The 19,533-nt window shown below is 43.7% G+C and overlaps 1 protein-coding gene across 3 annotated transcripts in view; it reads right to left on the reverse strand.

Annotated features, from left to right (window-relative positions):
* Window positions 1–14,606, reverse strand: part of MAMDC2 (MAM domain containing 2) — a 65,846-nt gene extending 51,240 nt beyond the window's left edge. Inside the window, exons 1-2 of one of the 3 annotated variants that reach the window (XM_042788056.1) lie at window positions 14,478–14,606; window positions 14,200–14,313 (exon numbers count right to left, since the gene is read on the reverse strand). In XM_042788056.1, coding sequence (XP_042643990.1) covers window positions 14,200–14,313; window positions 14,478–14,508 — 145 coding nt within the window. In that variant the 5' untranslated portion in view covers window positions 14,509–14,606. Of the gene's footprint in view, window positions 1–14,199; window positions 14,314–14,477 lie in introns of those variants that run through there. The other 2 variants (XM_042788058.1, XM_042788057.1) reach the window with 2 other exon arrangements.
* Window positions 14,607–19,533: the final 4,927 nt, after the last annotated feature.

A 19,533-nucleotide genomic window follows, 5' to 3' on the forward strand; every position in this document is an offset into this window, starting at 1 on the left:
ACTGGTTAAACAGCTTCGAGAACTTACTTTCAGTCAAGGAGGCTCATTTGCAGAATGATCTGTCAGGAACGATTAAATGGAGCGTAACTGTTTTGCTAAAGCTTCCTCAGGACAACAACCATGTGTAAAACAGCACACCCCAAAGACAAGAAATCTTCTAGTGGAAATCACTAAAAAAGTAGGAAATTATGAAGAACAGCCCCTTTCACAAAATGTATCAAAGTGTGCTACAACTTAGTTTATCATTTTCCCATTAAATCTTGCAGCCATGAGCATCAGAAAACCTTAGCTACAGGATAATCAAGCCCCAAAAATACAAGTAAGGAACAAGTTCTCCATATCCTTTTAAGAACAATTAAGAGATCCTTCATCTAATAGGGAACCTACAACAAAGTCTCATTTATTCTCTTGAATGAGGGTGCAGAGATGTCACATATACATATGCATACATGGACTGACATATGACTATTTTGTTTTCTTACCTTAAAAAGTACCAGAAATTCTCATCTTCTTCACTGTGGGTGGAGATCTCTCTGAAAGACCACTGCAATAGGCTTTTCTTAGCTATAAGTCAAAAACGTGAAGATACCACAGTATCACAGGATGGTTGAAGTTGGAAAGGACCTCTGGAGATCATCTGGTCCAACCCCCTGCTCAAGCAGAGCCACCTAGAGCCAGTTGCCCAGGACTATGAATATCTCCAAGGATGGAAACTCCACCACCTCTCAGACAGCCTCACAGTGAAAAAATGTTTCCTGATGTTCAGAGGGAACCTCCTATATTTCCGTTTGTGCCTGTTGCCTCTGGCCTTGTTACTGGGCACCACTGAAAAGCGCCTAGCTCTGCCTTTTTGCACCCTCCCTTCAGATATTTATAGTTATTTATATAAGATCCCCTGCGAGCTTTCTTTTCTCCAGGCTGAATGGTCCCAGATTTTGCAACCTTTCCTCCCACAAGAGATGCTCCAGTCTCTTAATCATCTTCATGACCCTTCATTGGGCTCTCTCCAGTATGTCCATATCTCTCTTGTACTGGAGAGGCCAGAACTGGACACAGAACACCAGATGGGGTTTCACCAGTGCTGAACAGAGAGGAAGGATCACCTCTCTTGACCTGATGGTAACACTTGTCCTAATGCAGCCCAGGACACCATTAGCTGCCTTTACTGCAAGGGCATTGCTGGCTCATGTTCAACTTGGTATCTCCCAGAGCCCTCAGGTCCTTTTCTCCCAAGCTGCTTTCTAAGTAGGCAGCCCCCCGCATAAGGTCTGGCACAGGGTTGTTCTTCCCCAGGTACAGGACTTTGCACTTCTCCTTGTTGAACTGCATGAGGCTCCTGACAGCCCATTTCTCAGCTCACTGAGGTGCCTTTGGAGGCCAGCATGGCCCACCCATGCATCAGCCACTCCTCTCAGCTTTGTATCATCATCAAGCTTGATGAGGGTATACTCTACCTCATCATCCAGATCATTAATGAGGATGTTGAACTGGATAGGACCCAGTATTGACGCACAGAGTACACCACTAGTGACTGGCCTCCAACTAGACATTTTCCAGTTATCACCATCCTCTGGGCTGGGCCCAACTATGCAGCCGGTTTTCAATCCTCACCTCACCTCTGCCTATTCAGCCCATACTTTATCAGCTTCTCTATGAGGATCCTACAGTCAAACAAACAAACAAAAAACAAACAGAGCTTCCAGGTATGTAAAATGTAAATAGGTGCTAAAAGTATCAAAAACCTGTCAAAGACCGGAAGCCCTCTCCCTTGTTCTTCAGCTCCTCATTGTTTATAACGCTATAGCCTCAGCAGCTGAGTTTCCAGTTAGTTCTCCTTGACCTCGTATTTCTAAACTGATCTCAACTAAGGTGCCTTTATACACCAAAAAGGCAATAGAGACAAATTATTTTTTCCCTTTTTGAAAACTGCTTTTAAGTATGTCTTTGGGCATTTCTACTGTCCACCTGCAGCACACATGCAGTGAGAGAGCAGCCATGCCACAGGGCAGCTCTGTTTCTATACCACCCACAGCTTGGCTGCAATTCATTTTACCTTCCCCATCAGCAACCTCAGTTGCCTTGCCTTCTCAGAGCAACTGCACCTCAAAGAATATAGTCTTGCAAATATCAGTAGTAATAAAACCACCACCACCACCACCACTAATAATAATAATAATAATAATAATAATAACAATAATAATAATAATAATAATAATAATAATAATAATAATAATAATAATAATAATAATAATAATGATGATGATGATGATGATGATGATGATGATGATGATGATGATGATGATGATGATGATGATGATGATGTTACCTCAGGCAGATTTTTAAATACAGAACACGTTGGTTAAGCTCATTAGTTCTAAACTCCTTTATGAGAGGGGACATGCCCCTTTCTTTAAAGGAAAATAAACCACATTTTCCTATTGTCTTTTTCTTATTGTATTTTCCTCCATTCAGATTTTCTAGATGAAGCCCTTAACACCCAACACTGTATTTATGTATTTGCTTCCCAGTATGTATATGAACTTGAGCAAACCAGATTTCTGAAGACAGGAAGCATACCAGAGGCAACTCAAAAAATCCAGATGTTATCCAAAATTTTCTGGCTGAGATGCTATTATACCCAGTCACTGCAATAAATCTGTGCCATCCAAGACCTGCCAACATCCACAACAGGAAATAAAGAGTTGGGAAAAAGTCAGAGTGTTATCTGTAACTCCCCAAGAAAGTCACCATTATTGATTTCCAAAGAAAATAAGCCATAAACCAAACTATTATCACTCTGCAAAAAATACAAAGAAGAAATAAAGCAGAATTCATGGGTTTTAACTCTGAAAGGCTCAGGCACTTTGTCCAGAGGGCAGGACTACTGATTCCTGGGGAATTTAGTGGTATGGCCCAATAGTTGCATGGACATAGAAGAGTCTGTTGCCCACCCATCCTTTCCACACTATTTCTCCGACATGTATTCTCCCTACCCCATGTAATGAAGAATCTGTGTTCCTCCATTATAGCCCCTGGAATTATGGCTCCCTTCCACCCTCGCATTTGCAACCTATGCCCAGAACTGATGATTCTTCTGGAACATAATGGAAAATAATTGTAGCACTTCAGTTTGACACAGCATAAAAAACATGGAATGTGCTTCCACAGGACGCGCCAGTGCTCACAAGTCTTGCAGTACCCATGAAGACTAACTCAGAAGTAACTTTGCCTTACAGACACCTACATGTATATGTAGCTAGCCTGGATTCTCATAGCCAGGCACCAGCCTCATCGTCTAACCCTGGAGTGAAGAGACAGCCATTAAAATTATGTTTGCACTCTTTCTGTATTTCACAGTTCCCAACACCAGACAGAGTACTCATCCTACCTGCTGACACCTGCCTTCTTCAAGGGGCTTCTCAAGTCACGTTCATGATAATTACTGGAAAGGAAAAAACTATGTTCCACACTGAAGGAAACATGGTCCAGCCAATGTGAAACAGGCCTAAGAAAGGAGATACATCTTCACTACAAGATCTACAAATGAATCAGGAAGTGACACTGGACAATTTAGTTTACTTGTCTATATATCAGATGAGAATTTCTACTGCAAGTAGAAAGTGTTTTGTGGACCATTTAGGGCTTTATTGAAGAAAAGTGTTAACATAGTTATTCTAAACTTTGTTCTTAGGTACAGTGCATTAAAACATCATCTTTAATGTTATTATCAGAAAACAAGAAAATATGCGTATTCACAGAGCAGGTAGGATTGCCTAGCTTCCTCACCCTCCAGGCATGACTTTTTGCCACAAATGGATCTGCTCCAAAGCTGAATGCAATAGCATTTCCCTAGACACCACTGTCACACAGAACTCTCCTTCGGCCTTTGTTCAATCATGAGTGCTAGACAAGGCAACAGTCTTACAGTATTGATTGATTCACACCTTATGAAGTTCAATAAGGTCAAGTGCAAGGTCCTGCACATGGGTTGGGGTAATCCCATGAATGAATACAGGCTGGGTGAAGAGTGGATTGAGAGCAGCCCTGCAGAGAAGGACCTGAAGGTATTCATGGGTGGAAAACTGAAGATAAGCCAGCAATATGCACTCACAGCCCAGAAAGCCAAATGTCTCCTTGGCTGCATCAAGAGAAGCGTGACCATCAGGTCGAGGGAGGTGATTCTCCCCCTCTACTCTGCTCTGGTGAGACCCTCCCCTGCAGTGCTGTGTCCAGCTCTGGGGCCTCCAGTGTAAGAAGGACATGGACCTGCTCAAGTGGGTCTAGAGGAGGCCCACAAAGATAATCAGGGGGCTGGAGCACCTCCTTTATGAGGACAGGCTGAGAAAGTTTGGGTTCTTCAGCCTGGAGAAGAGAAGGCTCCAGGGAGACATTATAGAGGCCTGCCAGTGCTGAAAGGGGGCTACAGAAAAGATGGGGAAGGACTGTTTATCAGGGAGTGTAGTGATAGGATGAGGGTTAATGATTTTAAACTGAAAGAGGGTAGATTTCAATTAGATATAAGGAAGAAATTCTTCCCAGTGAGGGTGGTGAGACACTGGAAGAGGTTGCCCAGAGAAGCTGTGGCCATCCCCTCCCTGGAAGGGTTCAAGGTCACATTGGACGGGGCTTTGAGCAGCCTGATCTAGTGGAACATGTCCCTGCCCATGGCATGGGGGTTGGAACTAGATGATCTTTAAGGTCCCTTCCAACCCAACCCATTCTATGATTCTATGATTGTTATGATGCAATACTGAAAAAGAAAAAAAAAATAGTTTTGTATACAATAGCTGTAAACTGTCTTTCCACTTTTGTAGCTCTTCCCTCATTTTTAATATGAAATACAGTTTGTGGCCCACCAAATTTTAAGAAATTCATCAAGTCAGAACAAAGCCTCTTTAAGTATTTTAATGGTTCACTAATTGAAAACTGTGAAGACTGTTTCCTAAAAGACTGGCTGTTATTTCAAATGGAAATCTAATTACCATGATTCATGGTTATTTTCATAATAAGACTTGCAAGGTTTTCAGAACAGAGAAAAGTGTTTGTAACATGTAGCTCATACTTTATCAGAGAATACATCTATTTAAAACAATGTTCAGAGTACACCAACACAATTACTCAGACTATTAGAGTTGTCTAATATACTGATCTTGAGCAACATTTGCCAAAAGAAAATGTATTGGAAGAACAGTCATATAGTGTAGAAGAAACACGGTTAATCAAAGAGCATTTTTAAAGTGGTGGGCACTATATTATTATGTAAAATTGATTTGATTATCTGTGTTGGGTTTGGGTGTGTGTGGTGGGTTTTTGGTAGCAGGGGAGAGAGCTACAGTGGTGGCCCTTGTGAGAAGCTTCTTGAAGCTCCTCCAGCTCCAAGTTAGACCCCACCTCTGGCCAGGGCTGAGCCAATTAGCAACGGTGGCTGATAACGTATTTTAGGAGAACCTGGGAGGAGGAGTGCGAGTTGCGAGGAGTTGTGTGGTAAACATCTATGCAAACACTAAGGTCAGTTGAAGAAAGGAGGAGGGGAGGGGAGGGGAGGGGAGGGGAGGGGAGGGGAGGGGAGGGGAGGGGAGGGGAGGGGAGGGGAGGGGAGGGGAGGGGAGGGGAGGGGAGGGGAGGGGAGGGAGTTGCACTGGTGCAAAGACACATACCCCCCCCACCCGCACCCCACCCCACCCCACCCGGCAGCCTATGGTGAGAAGGCAGGGCCACACCCCTGCCACCCATGACGATCCATGGTGGAGCAGGTGCCCACCTGCAGCCTATGGAGGACCCCATGCTGGAGCAGGTGGTGGTGCCCAAAGAAGGCCAGGACTCTGAGGGAGAGGCCCTGGCTGGAGCAGTTCATCTCTGGGAGGACTGTGATGTGCAGGAGGGACCCACACTGGATCAGTTCATAAAGAGCTGCAGCCTGTGGGAAGGATTTCTGTCGGAGAAAGTTCATGGAGGACTGTCTCCTGTGGGAGAGACCCTACACTGGAGCAGGGGAAGAGTGTGAGAAGTCCTCCCCCTGAGGAAGGAGCAGCAGAAGCAACAGCTGACTGCAGCCCCCATCACCTGCCCCCCTCCACCATGGAGGAGGAGGTAGAGATATCAGGAGCAAAGCTGAGCTCAGGAAGAAAGGAGGGGTGGGGGAAATTGTTTTTTGATGTGGTGGCACTTCTCACTGTCATACTCTGATTTGTAAATTAAGTGCCACAACAGTAGATGGTATCGTATGAAGAAGGAATATAATAGACTTGCATCTTTGGCTGCCTAGGACACAGGGAAGGACAGGCCAAAGATACTTACTCTTTTAAATGGGAGTAACAAGATATATACAAATGATAGAAAGACTTCTAAGCAATCAAAGCATTGTATAAAGTTACATGGATGACTATTTTGGCCTTTTATTTGACCTTCTGTAGCATTCCTGCTACAAAGTAATATTATATTAAGACAGTCAAAACTGAAAGATAGAAGGAAAATATATCTTTTTTTTTTTTTTTTTTAGCGTATTTTCTTCAGATGTGACAGTAGAAGGTTTGACCCTATTTGATAAGTTTGATCAGTCAACTAATTATAGCACTGCCTGTACTGCTCTTACACACAGCTGCTGGGGATGAAAAGCTCAGAAGGTAATACAATGGAGAACTTAAAAAAAAGAAGGGAATACAAGACTAGTTGTAACTGGGTTTGGCTGATTTTTTTTGTAAGCTTTCAAAGATTTCCATTTGATAGCATCCTATATAGTAAGACTATTAGGGCATTTTCAGGATGATGCTATTACAACTCTGAACAATCACAACATATGCAAAGTGAACAAATCTTTTTCACTAGTAGAAACACTTTGGAAATATCTATGTTCACCCTTCAGCACAAGTGCAAGCTTATTTTTCCACTCTGCAGATCCCGACTCACCTTAGATCTTAACCAAAATTTATACTGAAAAGTGACAGTGCTGAAAATACCTTCCCTTCCCTCTAAAGAAATGAACTAGCAGATGATTGGCTCTCCTCTTCATCTTCAAGATGATTACATACGTAGTGTAATAAGCGCAATGACCACAAAGTATTGCCTGTCAGCAGTTTTACTGACAAAAAACTCATGCCATGCATGCACCCTGAAATTCCTAAAAAGAAACTTTAGTTCAATTCATTTAAGTCTTTCATTTTTTCAGAAAACTGAAAATATTTCTAGCTGTTTTCAGCAAGTGATTTTGCATGTTTATACTTGTATTTTAGCAAACTTATTTTCAAGGTCAGTATCCATCCTGTTTATCACAGAAGCTGAAAACATATTATTTAACTTCCTATTAACGGAGAAGTACAAAGCTAAAATGATTTTCTAATCCTGGTCCCTATCCATCTCCACCAGAGCCAGCCACAACAGCTGCGATTCGACGTGGGAAGCTGCACCTCACGCTCCAGCGTTTGGCTGAGACATGCCAAGATCCCTGCAGCCTTTCAAGCAAACTCTGAGTATGGACACTGTGCATACACGTGCAAGCTGCTGTGGCATGGCAGCAGCCTCCCTGGGTAGGCTCTGCAACCAACACGTGCAGTTGCATTATAAATTAAATCTAGACCAGTTTATGTCCAAAAGAGCTGATGGCTTATGTTGAGTGGCTGCTACACAGATGCACAGCTAGATTTTCATGTAAACATGCAGCATCGGTAAACATGAAGCTGCAATATAATTTTTAGTAAGTGTGGTTTACAGTGCTGCATCAGTCATAGAGAATCATACAAGTTGCTCCTCCCCACTAATGAGTAACAAACCTGGTTACCTGGAGGGAATAGGTTTTTCTTTAGGGTTACATGCAAGTTATGTGTTTGACTAAGGTGATTTGGCCTCCATCACCCTTTTCAAATGCTCTTCTGCCCTCATACAGTTCTTAATTTAGTTTTTTTTCCAAATTATAGTGGTAAATTATCTACTTTCAGTTGTTTGTATGCAAAACAAAGTCCATCTTATTGTTGAGGACTGCAGGTATATTCAATAAACATTCATTTTGTAACAGCTGTCCTCCCTCTCTTGTGGCCAGCCTCCATGGCTCAGTGTAAAATGCACTAAAATAACTTGTTGACTCTCTAAGCACTGAATCACTAGCAGCTGTATGTGAAAATACACTTCTGAGAACGTTACTGTCCTGTGGAGGAGAGGAATGCTTTGAAACTCATCTCTCATCCAGTGACTCACTGATAACAATTTAGGATTCATTTGTCCTCCTGCTGCAAACGGAAAGCCAAGACTTACCAAAAGTGTCACGCACAGACAGCTGCTGCCGAAGCCCTCCCCAAACATAAAGTGCTCTTGGCCATCTTTTTTTGAATAAGACCTGCCTCTGAAGATGAGCAAGAAGTATGCTAATAACTGTAATTTGGGCATAGCTCAGTAAAAATGTTACTGCCCAGACAAACATTTTGATTGTCAGGTCAAGGGAAAACAGACCATGTGCCAGTTCTTACGGCTCCTTGACTCCATCAAATGGCATTCGGTGTGGAAAAGCCCAGGCTACAGACCTGGGAGACCCAAACCAATGAGCTCCCATGGCAGGGTGGATCTACCTGCTGAAGACCTTGCCGGCAGGTGAGCACTGTGCTATGCCAGCCTGCTTCTGCTGCAGCTAGGTACACGCTGGTGCAAGCCTCCCTGAATTACCTTCTACTTTGCTCTCAAGTATAAAGTTATCACGAACCTATGAGACCACTCACCTCATCTTACGATTGCACAATGTCAGCAATGTTATACCTTTTTTACATTTTCAAATTGCTTACTTTCCCACGTGCAGGAAAGTACTGCAGATACCTGGAAAGAAAACCGAGACTACAGACGTGCCAATCGATCTGCCAGTAGGTTTGTAACCGGGCGTGATGCAGTACACATCAGATATGAACTGTGCTTGCTGTACAACAAAATCTAGGGTCTGCACTGATTACTTCATTATTCTGCATATTACATCCAAATGATGTGGCATCCAAGATGAGAGAGGTCAAGAGAGGTCAGTTTTAAGTCATATGGCACAGCTGTAAATACAAGCTATTTAAATGGTATGCAGGCCATGTTTAGATTTGAGATTCCTTATGCTGCTGCTCTCATGCCTGACTTATCTGATGGCCTGGGATAGCTGTCCTGTCTCTTGAAATTATTTTGCATCTTAAAACCATTTTAAAGTGTAGCTATATGATAAGTATGTCCTAAAAGACAAACTTCAGTTTTCTGACACTGTCGTTAGTGATGTTGCTTGCTTACCTGCTTACCATAAACTGTTACCTGATGGATGCCCATTTTGAGTGTATCATAGAAACAGTCTTGGACTAATGCAGATAAAAGTAGGCATGTTTTAAGAAGAAAATCAGGCTATTTTTATATATATCGTAATTTATTACATCACTCTTCTGAATGAAATCTATTTCTTTTTAAGGATGACTCTCCTTTGGAATACTGCAGAAAAAGAAAACATTATTAAAAATCTCCGAGATGCATGCTATTCAACTATATCCCTGGAGACATGATATTTAAAGTAACACACACTTCCAGAATTTTAGAAGGAAAGCAACATACACAAAAAATAATGCATTTAAAGCTGCCAGTGACTGTATGAGAGCCAGATGCATACAGCTGTATCAACTACCAGGTATAGCTTTGGTAATTCAGTGCCACATAGCTCATTACAGAAGATTGATATGAAAAGTTGCTTGACAACACCCCACAGAAGAGCAAAGGTGATAAGGAGAAAACTATGCAAAGCTCATTGCTACTACTACTAAAATAGCTCTAAGTCCAGTCCAATTGGTAGTGCATGGACACATTTAACAACGATCACTTGCTTTTTGGAGCACACTGCTAATCTAAACAACCTCTCTTCCCTATAGCTAGCAGAGGTAATAGACAAATCTATTATCTAAAGCTTAAATCCAGGCAAGCAGATGCAGAACAACAAACTCCATTAGTGCAAATTTGAGCTGACAGCCCAAATGCACATTATTTGTAGCTCTTTTAAACTGTTCTCTCTTAAAATGAAGTGAGATTGAGAACAAAACATACCTACAGACACAGGCAGACAAAATGCTGTACAGATATTCTTGGCAAAAACATAAAAACTGTCCAGAGTCACAGAAAAGACATGCCATAATTATTTTGTCTAATGAAATTTATCTACAATAATGCTATGAGCAGGATGTTCTTACAGTCAGGTTATGGCTGGCTCTGTGCTGGAGAGGGCTGGGAGGAAAGCAAAAAATGCCAAAATCCAACCCTGCAGAATGGCTGCAACTGACTTAAGATGTGTTTGTTACTACCATTTCAAGTGAGTTTACATGGCTTTATTTATTAGTCTACTCAGGATTACTGCCTATTACATACAGCATCTTCCTTTGTTGTAAAGTTTGTTCTACACTTGCAAAGTAAGTAGACTTACAAAGAGGACACAGGTGTCCTCTGAAATAAATGTGTAATTTGGTTAAACAAAACCTCAAGATTATTTGACAAAATCCTATCATACAAAGTTTGACAGTATGTATTAGAATTAAACAGGTCTTTCCCTTGCAACACACTGCTGACACAGAAGAAAACTGCTGTGGAAACTGGCCACTAGGCACCTGCAAAAGCTTTACACCCCAACAGAACTGGACATGAACTCACACTAAATACACCTGGTGTGTGTTAGTGGTAAGCAACATGGTATTCGAGCTCCTCAGCTACCTCTAAATACCACAGTAATGATGAATATAGATCTGCTTTCCAAATTTCTCATCCATTAATTGGGTCCAAGGAGTTTGATCTCTGTCTTATATTCTGTACCTGGATTTTTAAAAATAAATTACACATAATATATATTATATATAGTAATATATACTTGTGTACATATAAAATAGATATTTATATATATTTATATAGTTTAGTTTGTGTAATGTTATATGTGTTATAGATTTGTTACAATAAATTATAAAATTAATAATTGTATAAATTATTTTAAATAAATGATGTAAAATAAATAGAGGCATCGTGAATGCAAAAATATTTATGGGAGCATACCTAAACCTCTGAAGCTAAAACAGACCACTGACACCTTGGTTTATGTGCACTAGCAAATAACTTATAGCTTGCATCTCTTACCACTGGTCCATCGATCACACACCAATTCATCAGATTTCAGAACCAAGATGACGTCATGATGCCCTTTTCCTTAACAACAACATTACCGTGTTTCTGGTGTAGCTGGTATCCTACAAACACCCACGTCATGAAGCACATAGTGTTTGCATGGGATTTCCCAGTTTACACTGAAAACAGAACTGGTGCATTACGAAATATGCTGCCCCAAGCATGGTGCTATATTTACCCAGCCTGGGCCGTAACCTCAGCTGAGTGTGCTTTCCAGACATAGGTAAGCTCGCAAGAAATTTGTATCATCAGCTGTTTCTATGTTTTACATTTTCCTTTGCACATGATTGCATGCTAAAAAATCATTACAATTCTAAAATGCAAACAGTGAGTTAGCAGATGACGGACTCAAAAAGCTGACAGTTAAAAAAAGCACCTTGATGTTTATGCTTGAAGGTCCTATTCCTGAATTCAGGGCCATGTGAGAGAGCTTGAGGCTTACAGAAGGTTTCAGTGAAGCAGAAGTTTATGGGAGCACAGGTCCACTGGACAGATATCACTGTTTCCTGTGTGGCTGGTATGCTATAAACACCCACTTCGCTAGGGCCTGATTTGCCAATCTGGAGTAAAGCAGTAAAGAGTGAAACAGCTCTCCATCGACAATTTTGGTTTGATCTTCCACTTGACAAAAATGGGCCCTAAAATACCAGTCAATGACAGGTATCAAAACTTTAGTTAAAAAAAAATCAAAATCTTTTCAATTATAAAAATTCTAAAATTAAACACACACAAAAAAGATCTCTTATCCCATAGCTACCAGAACACACAAGAGAAGCCAGAGACATTTAAAAAAGCAGTTGAACCTTAGAAACCTACTGGTTGAAGTGGGTATGCATAGCTGTAAACAAAAGCAAAATTTAGCCTCACACTTTCTTTCTGTTCCTGGTCCTTCAGAAGACACCGGCTTCCCTGGCAACCAGGCAAAAAACTTTCAAGTATGGAGTGGAAATTTCTGAGCAGGATTTTAGTTATATTTACATCATCTTGACAGTTTGGCATGAGACCATGCTACTGAGAGATTTATAAGATGCAAGAACTTGCACTGCAAATCAGATAATCCCTATAAGAGATGTGCTGTATGTAGCTCTATATTACAAATAATGTTTTAAAATAATAAAAATATTTTGAAGCAATGTGAAGAGAAGTGGAACATTTCAAAGCTAAGCTGCCACTCCCACCCTTAACTTCCCCTGTTGTCCCAGTAAATTACCACATGTACATACACTGACCTGCAAATACTAGGGCCTGGTGGTACCAAAAGTAACACAGTTTTACTAGATAAACAAGTAAAAGACCATCCAAGTAAGACTGGTTTTGTACACCTGTTGCAGATTTGGATGAACTATTTTCTACTAGATTTAGTTCCTATTCTATGAGCTGGTATACCACCTATCCTCCCAGAGTGTAACAGTTCAGTTACAAATCTCTGAAAAAACAAGATCTACAATGACAGAAGCTGTGTAGCCACTGGAATGTATGCTTAGGGTCACATAGCAAAATCAAACAACCACCAAAATAGTGTTCTGTGGGCCAAAAAAGGTAGGCTGCTGCTGATCCAAATCTCTGATCAGATTTCCCCATTTCCTGAAGCATCATAGCATGGATGTGCACAACATGATAAACATCCATTTCTGCAGGTATTGCTCCCAGCATCTCACCATCCCTTGGAGCTGAATTAATACCACTACCATGTGGCTCCTCATTAATCACAAGGAGGAAGTGCTGCTTCCAAGACAGGCAACTTAAGAGGGCATGATGTTAAGAGGCATAGCTGGGAAAGCAGAGATGGTTACTAAATTTCCACCAGAATCTTCAAAAACACAGGAAAAATCTATGTATATTTAAATAAAAAAGAAGAGGAAAAGCAATTATTTCAGTCGTGACATCCTCACAAGCTTTTCTAAGTTAGCACTCTTCATACATTCTCAAAACCTACTGATTAATTTAAAAAATAACAATTAGGACAATTTCCTTTGTACATATGAGAACTGGGCAGAAATCAAGGGGGAAAAAAAAAAAAAAAAAAAAAAAAAAAGCTTCATTATCAACGGAGTAACAAGTGGAATGACAAAACTGGACCAGCCAGTTTTGAATGGAGCACTGATGAGGGGTAATGAGGGTTGCCTATCTCTTGTACTCACCTCTTCATTATTCTTGGCACCTGTTTTACAGCTTAAAAACTTAGAAAACACATAGTCCCTTTACTTCACGGGCACAAACTTTCACTTCATGAATGACACTGTGGCCAAAACATAATCAAAACAAAATTATTTTATTACACAGTTATAACCATGTTATATTTATTTTTCTTTAGTCTTTGGTTTGTTCGTATTGATTCTGTCAGGAATGGGAGCCTACATAAAAAACTTATCCAGTAAGAGTTACAGTTGCACGGACACTGCACAGTGAATGGATTTTGTTCTCTCCTTCAACGGCAGTCAGTAAAGTTTCATCCAACTTACTGAAACAGTAATGCTTATCTTTTTCCTACCATAAAACGGAGAACAGTCTTAAGTGAACACGTTGTGAAGATACTCTTCACAAAGATTGCCTCCTGCCCTGAAAATGCACCCTCTTCTAGAGTTGAAACCAAACTATATTTAGGAAGAAAAAAAAAAAAAAATGCAGCTTAATAGGAATTTGACAGATGTGGGTTTTTTCCTAGGAAGAGGATAAGTTACCTACAGCAGTTTTGGTAAGGGACACCTTTTCCCAACAGAAAGCGAAAGAAGTAGGAATGAGGTTTCTGAGGTACCCTGCAGAAACCTGCGGAGAGACCTGTGCGCGGGGGGAGCGGGGAACGGACCCTCCCGCGGCGCCCGCAGGTCAGCGGTCGGGGCACCGGCACCCAGAGGCCGAAACTGCACACGGGGGGGGTCTGGCGGCGGCCGCTCCCCCGGGAGAGCCCGAGCAGCGCGGCGGGATGCCGCCCCGCCGACACCGCGGCCGCGGACGGCAGCGGCGCCCGGGGGTGGGCTGCTCGTCCGGGGGTGGGCTGCTCGTCCGGGGGTGGGCTGCACGCCCCGGGGGGAGCTGCGCCCTTACCTTCCCCGTGCAGGGTCCAGGGCAGATGCGCATAGTCCCACTCGTAGCCGCAGGCGCTGTCCTCAAAGGCGCACGACCCGGGGGAGAGCAAGGCCGCCCCGGCGAGCCGCAGAGCTGCAAGGACAAAGCCAGCCCCGGTCACGGCCCGGCCGGCCACGGGGAGCGGCGGGCCGGGGGGGGGGGGGGGGGGGGGGGCCGCCGCCGCCCCCGGAGCATCGTCCACCCCGCGCCCCGGGCGGGCGAGGGGCGTCGCGGCGCGTCCCCCCGCCGCCGCTTACCGTGCGCGGCGAGGAGGCACAGTCGCAGCATCTTCCGCGCCGGGGGAGCCGGGGCTGTCGGCGGCGGGGCGGGCGGGAGCGGCGGGCGGGAGCGCGGGGGCGCGGCCGCGCCGAGCCCGGGGCTGCGGCGGCGGCGTTGGGGGCTGAGCGGGGCCCCTCGGCACCCCGGCGGGGCGCAGGGAAGCGAGCCGCGGCCGCGGGAGGGCAGGGCAGGGGCGGGGAGGGCCCGTGGGCACCGCGGGTGGGCGGCCCGTCCCACCCCCGACGCGGAGCGGGGTCGGCCCCGGCCGGTCGCCCCAGGCTGGGGCGGCTGGGGGGCGGGTGGGGGGGCCGGGGTGTGCTGGAGGGTAGGGGGTGCCGCCGCCTCTCCGGGAGACCTGCTGAAGTGCATCATCCCACGCACAACAAAATTTGTTTTCTTAAGTGGAACTTCCTGCGCTTCAGCTTGTGCCCGCTGCCTTGCTCCTTTTCACTGGGTACCGCTGGAAGAGCGTGGCTCCATCTGATGTACTCCCCCGCCAAGTATTTGTACACATTAGCGAGATACCGACTCACACCCATCTGCAGAGGGACAGACGGGGTTTCCACCCCACCAGGGCACCTGTGCCACCACAACCTGCCCTGCTGCACCCCAAAGCTTGCCATACCGGGAGGGCCACGGCAGGGTACCCTCACTCTTTCAGGTGCAGGAGCTGCTGGAGTGATCCAAGAGCTGTAGCTCATGGGATAACAGGATAACTCAGGAGGTGCCACAGGAGGTCTCCACTCCAAGCCCTGCCCAAAGCACAGCCAGGTCTCAGCTCAGATCAGGCTTTTCTGAGCCTTATCCAGTTGGGGCTTGATAACCTCCAAGGCTAGAGATGGCACAGCCCATTTGGGCCTTGGCTCCACTGCTGGGCTGTCCTTGTGGGGAAGAAGTTTCTTCCTTATGAATGGCCTGAATTTCCCCTGTTTCAGCATGTGCTACTGCCTCTCACCCTCCCACCACGCACCACTGTGAAGAGCCCAACTTGATGTTCTCCATCCCCCCCATCAGTACCAGGGATGCTGCTGGGTGCCCTCAAACACCGTCCCTCTACCTGGCTGAACCACTCCTGGTCCTGCAGCCTCTCCTTCCAGGGCAAGGGCTCCAGCCCCACCGTCTCAGTGGCCTCCCCTCACCTCAGGGTTGTTTCTGTACTGGACCCAAAGTGGAGGCAGTACCCAGATGCTGTCTGATGGGCATCAAGGAGAGGGGACAGTCCCTGCTCTCCCCTGGCTCTCGGGGTCGTGTCCTGCTCACACCACCCCAGGCACCGCTGGCCCTCGTTGTTGCCCAGGTGGTCCAGCTCAGCTTGCTGCCCACCAGTGCCCAGGGTCATGCCCCAGATCCGCTCCCTGGCACCACCAGCCCCAGTCTGCATCTCTGTGGGGCTCACCCTTCCAACTGCTGGGCTCAACTTTTCCCTTGTTGAATTTCCCAGATTCTTTGTCAGCCCCTTTTCAGGTCCTTATCAATGGCAGTCCTGCCCACAGCACATCCACTGGTCCCCCCACCTGCTGACATCTGAAAACTTGACACGCTTGCCCTCTGTTTCCTCCTCCAGGTCAGATGTGGCAGCTAAGCCCATGTGACACAGCCTACAGCCCCTATCCTCCCTGTTCAATAGTTTTGCACTCCTCTTGTCTCGCTTGCTTCATCAATTGTTGTGCGACACGATTCCCCATTGAAATGTCTGGGAAAACTTAGCTGGCCAGAGGACTCCTCTGTCTATCCCATGGTAAATTCACTTCAGCCATGCTTTTGAGTCATCAACTAAACTAATGAGGTACAGTGAGAAATTTGAACAATTAACTTCCTGAAAACATCCTTCAAAATTATGGAGGTCACCAAGAGGTTGCAGGATGTCAGAATCTTTTTGTTGGACTACTCTGATATCACTTTCTACCAATCCATGGGCTCCAGGGAAAGAGCAAGGAGCATCAATCCATAGTAACCTATATTTCAACAAATACTGCTTTAACTCATGCCACCTACTCTTCTTTGTTATAACACGTAGTCATTTTTTCTTCATTTTCTCACAGTGTCTATTAAAATTTGCTAGTCAAGGAAATTGGTTTTCTAAGCACAATCCCTGGCTTTGATATTAGGTTGTTTGGTAAGGCTATGTCAGGGTATTACTAGGAATAGTGCAGAACAGCTATGTAAGGTTTTTCTTCAGCCGTTGTGAACAAATGTGTGGTTTTCATGACAGCCTACACAGGCTGTTTCAGTTATTTGGCCTTTATTTTTCATAATGTTGGCAAATTTTGATATGCATTAAGTCTCAACAGGTTTCTAGCAAAGTCACTTGAAGCCAGTGAAAGTTCTCACACTCACTGTGTTGTTATACTGCTAACTGTCATGTAGCTTCATCATATACTTAACATATTACCATTCATGAATCCCATGTTACATCTAGAACTTTTCCTGTTAAATTGATGTAGGCAATGCATCTAGTCAACTGTGCAAACAGCCCTGGTGATATCTTGGATAATGACTCCAGCCCTCCCCCAGTTTATGTTTTGTCCATGAAGATTTTGGCTGACAGACTTTACTGTGTTTCGGTGGGGTGCGTGTGTTACAATATCTGATTAGCCATGTACATAATCTACCTCCTTAATAATCACTCCAAAATGTGTTCAATTTGAAAGGCATTAGTTTTGTACCTAGAAGAACAGACTCTCTATTCTCACGGGGAGAACTTGCTTGCTACCTTTGGGGAGCAAACATGAATGGTTTAAGGAAAGTTTTGTAACCAACAAAGTTATTATTTTTGTGTGTGTGTGTGTTCCCTGTGCACAAACAAGAGGTCTTTAATTTTGGCCACCCCCATTGTTGGAGGACTAGAGTAGCACCTACCTTGGAGATATCCACTGACAATTTAATTTTTAATTCACTGTGTATTAGTGCAATTGCTTCAGTTTCCCCAAAAACATAACAATATTTGCATCCCTCATTCATAGGTTTGCACAGTGACATTCCCAGGCTTCTTGCTCGGACAGCTATATTAGACAAAATTTGCTGCATAGTTTGCCTTCCAAAAATTCCATGCCCTCTTGCCTTTCCCAGAGGGGCTAGTATACTGACAGTGCTCTGAATTCTGATCTGTCATTCACCTGTATTCTTTGCTGTATTCACAATACTTCTGTAATACAGAATTTACAGCTGTTTGGTAAGCTTTTGCCTCAGAGTGAAAAATCAATCTAAACTTTCTAAACCTTTGATCATACTGCTCTAGTAGCATCCCAGATCAAAATAGCATGTACACAGACCTTAGCACCCACAATAAAATCAGCAAGATATTATATTTTCTAGTGAATCACTTCCCACATGTGGCCTATGGAACTGGTGTGTCCAGAAACAGTTTCTGAATGCCCACAAACATATCTCTGCTTTTCCTAAGGACACCTGCCAGGCCTCTCTGCATACATCAGGCAAGGAAAATAGGTGGCAGAAATATCTGGCAGGGGCTCCTTCCAGAATATTTCTTCATGGGTAGTGGGAAGAATTCCCCCTTTTAGAAATTTGTTCAATTCATTTGGGTTTTTAATAAAACTAGCGGTCTTGATCGAAACAGGTAACCTCATTTTTGTGGGTTTTGTTTTTTTTTTCCAGTTTGGTCTGTGATTTCCAGAACAATTAGCCTCCCAACTTCTTCCAGTTTCTGCTCCAGGGAAAGTAGAAGAGTATAAGCATCCCAGAAGAGAGAGCTTCCTTACCCCTGCTCTGAATTCTGTCAAAACCTTCATTCTGTCCTTGAAAAACTTCTCAAAATGTTCCTCTACTGCCAAGGTGTCCTATTCCATGTCCTCCTTCAAGCAATGTTATATCCTGATGAGATCCAGAACTTGGATCATTTTTAGCTCAACTTATGCCCTGCTTTTACTACAAGTTTTATATTTTCAGCTTTGTTTTCAAACATCATATACTTCTTAGGTAGTTTCTTGTAGAGTGATCTGCATCAGAGTCCAGTCACGAGCTGGTCTCTTCTCAGAGATTTGACTAATCCCAAAATGCAAAATTCGTTTTTCAACCACAGACTGGTCATAAACTCTATGGGTCTTTTATATTCTTTCCTTTCTCTGTTTAAAAACACAGCATTCCCCTAATCCATTTTTTTTAACAGTTTGCAGAATATCACAACTCGTTAGAGACATTAAGTGCTTCAGAACCAGCTTCTTCTGCAATAGGGTCAGATTTCCTTTTTTTTTTTTTTTTTTTTTGCAGGCCTCTGTTCCTCATGCATGCTCAGTTAAACACACCTGTTTGTATTTTCAGGGAGTACCCTCTTTCCTGTAGCTTCTACCTGGTCCCATCTCTACTTCTTAATTTAATTTAATCCTGATATTCTAGACAAAAGATCCTGGTAGGATACAAAAACTCCTTATGGTCCCATGTCTTCAGCCTTCTGTAAATCAGATTGTTTGCAAAAGGAGGTAGAGATGGGCCTGAAGATGCCAGCTTTCACAGTGTTACCTCCTCAGAAGTTGAAATGGTGTCTGCATAGCATCTTCCCTCAACTTTTGCAGCTGTTCCTTTGTCTTGCCTTCCTAACTCCCTTGCAGTGTGACCAAACCCCACACAAATACACAAACTTAAAGTCAAGGAGGTGAGAGATTAAAAAAATAAATAAATTAATTAAATAAAGCACATTACAACTTTGTCCAGATGGTTAGCAAAACTAGATGGGTTCTTATCAGCATCTTCTTCAGACTCAAGTTGGCTGGGCTACAGTAAAATGGTTGCTTGCTCAGACGTATGGCAAATCCAAACATCAGCTAAATAATTTTTCTCTTTTTGAAAGAAGCATCATGTTGCTTTAGTCTTTTCTTTTGTGTGTGTGTGTGTTTGCTTTCTGGTATGGCTGCCAGTTGCATAATGTTCATGTTTCACTTGAGATGACCAAAGCAGACTCCAACTGCTGAAGAAGAAATAAACAAAACCTGACACACTGCATGCTGTTATGTTTTGTTATAGTGCAGCAACAGATTCAATATCTGAGTGGTGCACGCAGAAATTCCAGACTTGAAGTAA

The sequence above is a fragment of the Tyto alba genome, unplaced genomic scaffold, assembly GCF_018691265.1.
Source record: "Tyto alba isolate M040663 unplaced genomic scaffold, T.alba_DEE_v4.0 Super-Scaffold_13, whole genome shotgun sequence".
In the NCBI taxonomy this organism is placed as follows: domain Eukaryota; kingdom Metazoa; phylum Chordata; class Aves; order Strigiformes; family Tytonidae; genus Tyto; species Tyto alba.